General features: G+C 35.0%; 3 protein-coding genes and 1 non-coding gene across 5 annotated transcripts; 2 read left to right on the top strand and 2 right to left on the bottom strand.

Annotated features, from left to right (window-relative positions):
• Positions 1-225: 225 nt before the first annotated feature.
• Positions 226-922, bottom strand: LOC125371126 (S-protein homolog 2-like). Its single transcript, XM_048379473.1, has one exon. The coding sequence runs from the start codon at positions 735-737 to the stop codon at positions 306-308; it is 432 nt and encodes a 143-aa protein (XP_048235430.1). The 5' UTR covers positions 738-922; the 3' UTR covers positions 226-305.
• Positions 923-2,209: 1,287 nt separating this feature from the next.
• On the top strand, positions 2,210-4,978 carry LOC125371135. Its single transcript, XM_048379504.1, has 2 exons — positions 2,210-3,176; positions 3,492-4,978. The coding sequence occupies exons 1-2, from the start codon at positions 2,785-2,787 to the stop codon at positions 3,868-3,870; spliced, it is 771 nt and encodes a 256-aa protein (XP_048235461.1). The 5' UTR covers positions 2,210-2,784; the 3' UTR covers positions 3,871-4,978.
• Positions 4,390-4,461, top strand: TRNAD-GUC. Its single transcript has one exon. It is a non-coding gene; the product is annotated as a tRNA-Asp (tRNA).
• An 817-nt stretch (positions 4,979-5,795) lies between the features above and the next one.
• Positions 5,796-10,781, bottom strand: LOC8267900. 2 transcript variants are annotated; one of them, XM_048379502.1, is made up of 7 exons: positions 10,543-10,781; positions 10,345-10,437; positions 10,098-10,232; positions 9,914-10,003; positions 9,249-9,398; positions 7,331-8,925; positions 5,796-6,825 (listed from the first exon to the last, which is right to left on the bottom strand). In XM_048379502.1, exons 1-7 carry the CDS (start codon positions 10,603-10,605, stop codon positions 5,937-5,939), a joined length of 3,015 nt encoding a protein of 1,004 aa, XP_048235459.1. In that variant the 5' UTR covers positions 10,606-10,781; the 3' UTR covers positions 5,796-5,936. The 2 variants fall into 2 exon arrangements, with proteins under 2 accessions (XP_048235459.1, XP_048235460.1); XM_048379503.1 differs by lacking the exon at positions 10,098-10,232.

Here is a 10,781-nt window from a genome sequence, read left to right as displayed (position 1 = left end):
CAGACAAGAAAAGCTGTAGAAATATTTTCACGCAGCATCTACCTTCAAGATAGTTAGAAGCAGAACATCAAATTAAAACCCAATAGCATGAAAAGACTAACAAAAGCATACAATGAGAATTTTTCAAAACTGTTCTTTCCAAGTAACAAATAAAATCTAACAAGACATAATTCAAGTTTATACATCTAATAAAGTATTCTTTCAGCGACTATGTAATATAATGCATGGGAAGAAAACATATGTATAATAATCACTAAAAGGGGTACAAAATTTGGAATTTCAAAGGAGTCAAAAGCATGGAAAGATTACAACCAAGAGAAGTCTTTCTTCCAGTTTACTTCATCATTACTAAAATAAAAACCATCTTCTCTTACCAACCAAGAACATCTCCTGAAAAGACTGCACCGATAAATATCCCTAGGAACCTTAAACGCATCGAATTTTCTTCTCCTTTCATCCCATTTCATTGTGCACAAATAATTATTAGAACCCCAGAAATTCGTCCTCAAACTCCAACTGAAATCGTCTCCTTCTTGAAGAGCTCGGCCTCCGAGTTCATCTCCGTTAGAAGTACACCAAATAACTAGAGGCAACGATGAGTTGTTAGTGAAGCCATTGATAACACGAACATCATACTCAAGCCCTGCAAAACGTTCAGGTTGATATAGTGACAAGAAAACGATGCCCAAGGCAAGGCAGAATATGAGAAGAATTTGAGTTCTTGTTCTGATCTTCATGTTTTTTTATGGAAGGAAATAGTATAGATGTGAAATGGGTTTTTTTTTTTTACTTGTTTTCTGCTTTTGTTGTCAAAAAATGTCATTTATATTATATGTAGCTATAAAAGCAAAGCAAAGCAACAAAAAGGAAAAAAACAAAAACAAAGAGCTTCTTTTGGATACCTAATTATTGATGAAATCTGTAGAGATTTTTGTACAGGGTGGTTTCGAAGATTTCTTTCCTATTTAATATAATCTAATTAATTACCATGCATTGCATTAAACTTTACCGTTTCTCTTTTTTGTAAAGTAGTTTTGTTCATTGTTTCCATATACAGAAACTATCATAATTTCGTATAGATTTAAGAGAGATAAGAGTTTATTATTAAGTTAGTAAAAGATAATTCTTTGACCTCACAACCATATCTGTCAATATTATTTTTTCTCCAATCATTTACACTATAGTCAAAATATATAATATCAGAGTTACAATTTTATATGAACGACTCTCAATTCTTTTATTCTAAAAGGCTTAGTACGTGCATTAGTGAGCTAAAGAGATACTCAACTCTCACCAATAACAATATTGATTTAAAAGGAAATTCGGACTAAAAATCTCTTATAATTCTTAAAAATAAAAATATCGAGCAGATTACTTATAAATTATTATTTTTTTAAATATAATAATTGGATATTTAAATTAATTATATATGCGTCAAGAAAATAACAGTAAATGATATAAAATTCTTGCTAGTTAATATTGTTGGATGTAACAGTGAGGAAAATTAAAGTATTTTCCCAATGTAATATTTTTTTTAAAAATAATAATTGCAATTTATACTTTAGCTTTAATATGGTCAAACATATATTTAAAAGGTTTAGCCACAATTGTTATGCAAATTATGGAAACTCCAACTTTTGCAAAGCAATAATTTGTTTGTCATGTCAGAAAAAAGAAAAAGGAAAATGGAAAATCTGTCCATTTTAGCTCTTTTCTTTCTATAATCTACATGTCCATATGAGCTATTTAATTAAACATAAAACTAAGCCAAATGTGATCTAATCAGCAGTCTAGTGCTTGACATGCACATGCTGCATGCACCCAAGGAAATTAAACATTAATTAGATCATGGCTATCATTTTTCTTTTTTCAAAAAGAAACCCAGAATAGTAATTGAAAAGAAAACAAAAATTCCCATCAAAACACTGTTCAAATGGAACATGACGATGGAAAAGAAGTTGGATATTGGAAATGCAGAGCTTTCCCTTTCATTATTAATTTATCCCAACAAAAGTGATATACATACACTTGCATTTCGCACCACGGCAACATGGACTGCAATGATGCATGATGCTGTAGCCTTAAGAACAAAACAAAAGGACCCATTAAATTGGTGTCAATTGGTTACCAAAATGGATACATATCATAAGTATCCTGCAATTTTCCATCCAAAGTAAGTGGTAGGACATCCATTTTTTAAGCGCACTGTTCCATATTTGGTACGGCCATGTTTAACTTTAATATGGTAGAATATATTTATATAATATTAATTATTAATTTAAAATTAATGGTTAAAATTTGTAATTCAATAAAAAATTATTTATTTTTAAAATTTTAAATTTAAATTTTTAATAAAATCGCAACTGTTCAATTTCATATTAAATATGTAAATTAGAAACGTGATAGAATTTTAATCCAAATAAGTAAAAAGAAAATAAAAATAAAGTTTATAAGAAACAAAATCGCTACAGAAAATCACCTGTTGTACAGAATCATGCTAAAAGAAACCAAGATTCCTGTGACCATAATTTGTACATACTTTACTCTGCTTTTATTTAGCCTACTCTGTACTGTTAAAAGAAAATTACCACAGTAGAAAGAGGTAAATTTTTGAAATCGTTTTTTATCCAGTACGGTCCCCGACGTCATTACAAGTAATCGTCGCTACTGCTGCCTTCAGGCCTCCAAAAGAAACTAACTGCAAACCGTCACCCTGCATAATAAAACTCGAAAATTATTCCCCTTTTATGCCCCATTCTGCTTTAAAAAATTGTGGAAGGAATCATGACTCGCAAGGCCAAAAACTCACGTAAATCTCTTCAATTCTCCTCCAGGCATGACTACAGTGAAAGCACTTCTCCATCTCAATCTCCCTATGATTCAAATGATGATGATGATGAAATTGAAGATGATGATGAAGAACAGCCCATAATATCAGAGTCCGTTACCAATAGTCTCAATGCTGACCAATTATCCTCAAGTTCTTACAGTAACTCTCAAACCAATAATTCTTACATAAATGTTGCACCATTACCAGTCTTTCATGGCAATTCTAATGAATGTCCTATAGCACATTTAAGCAGGTTTGTCAAAGTTTGCAGAGCGAATAATGCTTCTTCTACTGATATGATGATGAGAATCTTTCCTGTCACTCTTGAAAATGAGGCTGCACTTTGGTATGATCTTAATATTCAACCATATCCTTCACTTTCTTGGGATGAAATAATGTTGTCTTTTTTAGAAGCGTATCAGAGAATTAAATTAGTTGATCAATTGCGGTCCGATCTTATGATGCTAAATCAAGGCAGTGATGAATCTGTGAGATCTTATTTCATGAGATTGCAATGGATTTTGAAGAGATGGCCTGATCATGGATTATCAGATAATATGCTTAAATGGATATTCATAGACGGATTGATGGGAAATTTTAAAGATTGGATAATTCCCCATAAACCCAATTCTTTAAATGAGGCACTAAGGTTGGCTTTCAGTTTTGAGCAGGTTAAAAGCATTAGAGGCACGAAGCAAAAGGTTGTGAAGTGTGGGTTTTGTGAGGGGTCCCATGAGGAAAATTGTTGTGTTGTTCGAGAGAAAATGAGAGAGTTGTTCAGAAACAGTAAGAAGAAGATGATGATTCCTAAGGAGGCAAGTGAGAGAAGCGAAGCCGGAAACGAAATGGCAGAGAATAAGGATGGTAAAGAAGGAGAAGAAGAAGAAGAAGTAGATGTTGGTGATGATAAAGAAGAGAAACGGATGCTTAGTTCGAGCAAGACGGGGAAAAGCCCATGCCAGTGTTCGAAACATCATTGCTGGATGAAGAAATTTGAGAGGAGTAACAGCGTGACAACAAGAAATTCTGCTGCAGAATGATTTGTTTATGTTTTTCGCTTTTTTTTTCCGAATGTGTTTTTGTCTGCCCAAATTTGGAATTGTTCTGTATCTCTGTATGTTGTAAGTGGCAACTGATAAATTGGAAGGTGTTGATAGATAGCTCTAATCCTTTGTTTTGCACTCTTGATTCACAATGAAAGCAAATTATCAACTAAATTGAGCAGAAAGACAGGGGAGACAGATATAAAATAGATTCTCGGTTAAAACTTCTGTCCACACAATTAAACTTTTGTACATCAGAGCTGTTGAATGAGAAGCTTCCAAGTGTAACTTGTTCATCCAACAGCTATGACAATATGTGCACTTCTCACCAGTTTCATTGTCCTACAAGAAATTAACTTCTCTCTCCTCAAAAGCCTTTTGGAAAAATTGTTTAGCTACAGCTACTGCAACTTATAAATATGATGCCCTCCATATTGCCATTTATGGTTGAAAATGTAACTTGGGAATGGATAAACAGAAAATGGAGGTTGAAAAACAAAGGAGGGTCAACAACTAGTCGTTGTAGTATAGTGGTGAGTATTCCCGCCTGTCACGCGGGTGACCCGGGTTCGATCCCCGGCAACGGCGTAAATCTTTTTCAGCGTTCAACTTTCTAGTTTCAAGTTTAATTTAAGAAAAATTACAAAAACGAAATCTTATTTTTTTATTTTTTTACCATATTATATTTTTGAAAAAAAAATATATATTTTTTTTTAAGAATTACACAGTAAAAAGGATTTTTTTTTTTTTTTTACTTTAAGATATTTCTAAGAAATCTTTTCAATTTACATGGCAATTTCAGTTTCTCTCTTCGTTCACGGAAAAACTGTTGTTTAAAAAAATCAAATTTCTCATGCAAACAATTATTCCAACAACAGCATTCAATCTCCAGTTAAAATTAGGAGGGCATGATGATAACGTAATTCAATGGAAGAAAAGATAGAGAGAAAAGAATCTGATATTCTTAATCAAACAACAAATTCAAACCTTTAAGTACGGGATCTTAATGAAGAAGAATAAGATCCGGACACAAGAAGAATAATTCACACAAAGAGAGTATTTTTAGAAGAATGTAATTCTATTGATAATTTCATTTCAGCTCCCTTTCCCCTTATATCCCCTTACAATTCAGCAACTTGTTCTGTTATAAAAGAAACAGATTGTAAACTTGTCACGTCATTAATGTCACATCATTAATCTAGTAACACATGAACCCAATATCATCACTACCATTGCATATAGTCGTCCCTTCGAGAACATTCAATAAAATTGGAATATGCACGAATCAAAAACCGATCTGAATTTTTAATCACCAAAAAAATTTTAAAAAAAAAGAAGGAAATGTAAGCTTTAATCCTCGTCAATATGTCGTTCTGACAAAACATTTCTTACTGATTTCACAAATGGAACATTGATAGGATGAGTGGCAAGATGCAAAATCGCAAATCATAAATAGGCATCTGTATTTTTCTTTTTCTGGGGTCGGGAACTGCAACACAATATCGCCGTCAACTGATTAGGGCCCTGAATATTGCTACTCAAAATCATCATCTTGATGTGAAGATAGACCTCATCCCAGATTCCCAGTTCATTAGTCAGACTGCTCAATCAAACCGCCCATTGGGTATAAGATCATAGAAGGTAAAATTTCAGCATGAAAACACGACTTTAAGGCATTAAAAGGGTTGAAATATTATTAAACAAAATACCAGTCTGAATGAGCCTGTTGTTTTTTTTGCACTAATACACCCACAAGGTTTTCTCAAGCTGCAACTAATAATATTGAACACTTGTGTCCAATAAATTCGAAACACTTGTAGACTGTTGTCTTTTTTGTTTAACTCACTTCACTTCACACAATTGCTCTGTCAAATGCTATGCAGCGCATCGTGAAATGGGTCCATTTCCATATCACAGAATACTTTCTGGAACATGCAATATCAGATTATGGGCAAATATACATACCTGCTCAACATTCAGTTACAAGTATTTTCAGCTGTACCTATACAATTTAAAGTCATTGCCTCGGTTCTTAAGCCTACGTTAACAAACTAATAATGCAACTATTCATTAGTTAAACCAATTATATCAGTAATCACATCTTGCAGTTGCGAAACATGAGTCAAAAACTTGTCATGGTGTTCACTAGATTCAAAGTGATTCTGCTGCAACTGGGAAAGGCCATCACCAATTACCTTCAGACCACTATGGAGTAGTTCCACTCCCTTGCTGATTCCATCAGGGAGTTTTCTTCTCTTATTGGATTGGACGTCAACACCAACATCTTCACATTCCATAGTCTCTATCTGGATACTTGAAATCCTCTGAACCATTTCTTTCAGCATGATACCTTCCTTCACAAGCAACTGAAGTTGTTCGAGGCTAGGACTAACAGTGAGAACAGCCATTTCCTTCTCAAGAAATGCCTTTAACTCGGACATAAATCTCTCTTCATTTGCTTCATTTCCTGACATAAGATCATATGAAAGAGCTGCATCTTGAGGGACAAATCGCCATAGCTGGTTGCAAGAAGTACGAGCAGCAAAATATCCAAATGCCGCAATTGCAAGATGAACAAGCGCCCAATGTCGCTCCTTGAATAGCATGTGATACAACTCCCACACAGCACAGCTCTTTGCACAATTATCACTCTCTGACATATCCATGTCCCCAAGTCCTCCCATAAAAAGCAGCAGGTATGGTTTGCACTGATACAATAGAGGATCAGAGGCTGCCGGCCCTGAGATAAACAGGTTCTGAAGCTCCAGGATAACTTCCTCTATCTCATCAGATTTATATAGATGCTTTAGATTTGAGATGATCCCCAGTGTCTCATTTAAAAGCTTATGATAATGTTCCTTCATTAATTTGTGCACGGCATTTTTGAAGTTGCGGATAGTGGTAACTAAGAAGTTGAGGCTCTTCATGTCAACATCAGATATGCTAACCTGTCTACAAGTCATGAAACTTCTGTTCATCATTTCTAACTCTAAATGATAGACGGGATAAATTTTGTGAGAAATTATCTGGCATAGGCATATTTGAAACTCAATGATCACTAAAGAAATTATGCTTGCACTTGGAGACATCCTACTGCAACTGCATCTGTATCTACACCTATGTTGATGAGAAATTATTGAGTGTGCCAAATGCATGGGCGATACCGCAGACTAACAGAATTAGTGGGCTCCACATTGTGGCACCCACCTCTCATCCGAGTGTGTTAACATTTATGCTTGGCACACCTAATAATTTCACCAATGTCCGTGTACATGACAAAGAAGAAATAGGCACTTTTTTATATATTTAACGCCGAAGGTCAATACTAGCTATTGTTACATAGATTTTTATATAAGCCTTGTAGGTTAGTCTAGTGAGTATTCCTAAATGGAAGACAAAGCATTTGATCTCAGCTATGTTTTGGAACAGCCATACAGAAAAGGAATTGGTTACTCACTGTGACTGCAGAGAAGCTGATAGAGTGAAAACTGGAAACCCAAATACACCGGAACTGCAGGTAGTCGACAGTTTATGACTAGAAGTTGCTGTGAAGCTAAAATAATCAGTAACAATTTTCTGTTTAGCAATACTTCTCAAGTTATCTGACAATGAATTAAGAGGAAAACCTTCCAAGAGCAAAGCTATATACATGACTGATGACCAGTGAGATTTCCCATCACCAATGACTGAACTGTAGACATGGTCTACTATAGATGAAGACCCATTCATAAGAAGCGAGCAGATTATTCTTGCTATTTTCCTCAGAGGAGAAGCATGAATAAGAACAGATTCTGGAGATGCTAGTAGCTTCATTAAAGAGAGAAACTTATCAAGAATGCCATTTACCATGTCAGATTCAGCATGACGCGACCAAAAGCACCAAAGTTCCCTTATCATCTCCCAGCACAGAAAATGTGGATGGAAAAGATTCTCAAGCAGAAAAGCCTCCATCTCCACCCAACCGGAACTTGAAGACACCAAAATCATGAAGGTTTTTAAAGCATCCAAAAGGGAAGAAAAAATAGGCTGCCAAACCAGTTCAATTGTTTTCCCACAGCCATATGATACTAGAATTTGCAAATCAAGAAACGAAGAATACACCTCTTCATCAACTAATATATCCAAAAGCCACCCAAGTTTTCTTGTTAGTTTGTTCCGGACATCTTCTTCAACATAAATAGAATACCTTAGTAAAGTATGAAATAATGCAATCCGACCTAGCAGCAATAGTCTCTCTTGAGGTATAGATTCAGAACTTACAGAAAAGATTTCAACCATGGAATTTAAGTGATAAAAACTACTTAAATCGCCATGGAAAGAATTTGAGCAGCATTCATCAGCGAATATCCAGTCCAAAAGTTCAAGCTTCTGCTCCTGGTTTACTTCAGTTGAATTCAGTAAAGAAGTAAGCAAATCGATGGACGTCTTCTCTAAAAGTTCTGAGAACACTTCACTGGCAGTATTCAAAAGCTTCTGAAAGCTCAATAAAATCCTGAAGGTTGAAATCATTAGGACACAGTGTGACACCTCCCTGTATACGAGATATGCTTGGCATGGATAGAAAGAGGATATTTTTACTGCATTAATAAGATAAAACTTGGCTGGAAGAAATATCCTTCTAGCTTCAGTCATGGAAATGGTTTCCTCCAAAGAAGACCAAGCCACGGCTGCACACTTAAGAGGTTCATTGACAAGTGAAATTAGGGTTACAATAATATCTTGCACGCTTACCCCCTCGGTTAGCACTTCCTTGCCTTGCTGAAGCAAAGTAACCACACCTTTCCATGATACATTGAGAACGGTTACCAGATTTCCACCATCATTTGCTGCAAGGATGCCCAGTTTATACAATTTCTCTATGGTGCATTTTGTTATATTTATAACATGATTCCTACTATTGACCACTTTCTGGTCTACGCTACTCTCTTCCTTCTCAAATCTTGCATCACAGGGATCCCAATTCACAGCTAGGAAATACTCCTTGCATAATCTCATCACAGCATCAATCACCATCTGTGCAGCCTTCAGTACTTCTGTGCCACAACTGATTCTCTGTTTGTAACAGGGAAAACAGAACCTTAGAAATGGATAAATGTTTAATTTTTTAGGCAAACAAAGAGCAGAAAACTTATTGTTAAATGGCGTGATTATTTAAAGCTGAAATTTATATTTCCTGCAAGCTCAAATACATATATAATTTTAGCTTTTTATAATATATATTTTCCTAGCACATAAAAGATGCTCTGAATGAAGTTAATCTAGCAATATGTATGTGATTTTCTTTTTATTCAAATAGGTATTCAACCAGCTCAGCCTTCACAAATTCCATGATCCAAGGATGAAAAGCATTGAAACAAAAAGCAACAAGCAGCTACCTTAGCCTCTGATACTACATCCCTTGTCAAATTTAGCTGTTCCAATATGAATCTTTCAACAATTACTGCAGAATCATTGTCAGTCATGACAGGGTATCTGGTCAAAGCTATCATGCTAGTGGCAGAGAGGCTTAAGAAATCTAAAAGAACCTGCAAAAAGGTTAATGTTTGTTAAAAGAAATTTATAATAAAGCAAGCAAATAACATCTATAGACCAGGTGATAATTTAATTAATTTAGCAAATTGATTGCTGTAAGCATCAAAAATCTTGAAAAAATTCAAAGGGTCATGGTTAAAGGTGGTAAGTGTTTGCTTTTATTGGAAGCAAAAACTACAGATCAATTCATAAATCAAAAAGATAAAAAGTCTAAAGTGTGAATAAAGAATGCTCATCGTGGGAGAACTTGAAATGAACAACTAAAAGAGAGACTTAGTTAAGCAAAAGACTACAAGTATAAATTCACGCCTGCAGTAACCCTAAATGGACTGGCACGCATATAAAGAAGAACTGCATGTGAAGTTACAGCGCGCATCTTATTGATTATAATGTGAGATTGACATTTCATGCACTTTCTATAAAATCATAAAAATAAATAAACGTTGGATTAAAACTAACAAAACGCATTAAGAACTGAATTTAAACCGACTATTAAATTATTATACACCTGAAAAAAAATGTTGGAATGTTCTTCTTCTTGAGAGTCTGCATTGGACATAACAGTCATTTTCAAATGCTTTCCACACCATACGCTTGCCTAACAAATGTGCAGTCTCTCATTAAGGTTAATTTAACTCAATCAGGACGCACATAAAGTAAATTACGGAAGAGATTATAACAATAATAACAACCTTTATCCCAAGTTCAAGAAATTGTAGTAAACATGCTGATAAGTCTAAATTTACATATTTTGCAGCCACCTCTACTATCGCCTTGTTTAGCAAACACTGTGAAACATCCAAACAAGTGAAATCTTCCCAAAGTTTCTAGCTTATTGTCAAGGCAAGACACGTGGCATTTCATCAAACAGCACCGATATTACAAGATTTAGGTCAAATTGTGTATATCGAAGGACAAACATGATATGGGTTAGGATACTGCGAGAGATTCAGCAAGTAATGCCGCGTCAGATTTCTCGGGTAAATCTAACTCGGTGAGTTTAACAAGCAACTGAACTCGGCTCTCTACAACCTGAAAAATAGAAAAGGAATTACAAGTACTAATCACTGGGAACAAAATGCAAAACTATATAATTTTAAGTACTACTCAACGGCAATAATAATTGAAGGAACTTACATCTGAAGATTTGATGGCTTCTAGTAGAGTGTGGAAATCGTTGTTGGAGCTGTGTCTCTCCATTTTCGAACTGATTGTGTTTTGCTCTATGCTCCGGTCGTGATTTTTGATTTGCGCGCTGCGGTCTGATAATGGCTCGCGTTCCCGCCTCCGAAACCAGCAGGGTTTGCACTTTGGAGCCCGAATAAGAGTAGCCTTGATCTAGTGGTCCACGCTGGCCGATTATTAGAGAGTGATAC

This window comes from Ricinus communis, chromosome 9 (genome assembly GCF_019578655.1).
Source record: "Ricinus communis isolate WT05 ecotype wild-type chromosome 9, ASM1957865v1, whole genome shotgun sequence".
NCBI classification, from domain to species: domain Eukaryota; kingdom Viridiplantae; phylum Streptophyta; class Magnoliopsida; order Malpighiales; family Euphorbiaceae; genus Ricinus; species Ricinus communis.
Note: the sequence above shows the minus strand (reverse complement) of the source record. Positions and strands in the feature narration are given on the sequence as shown.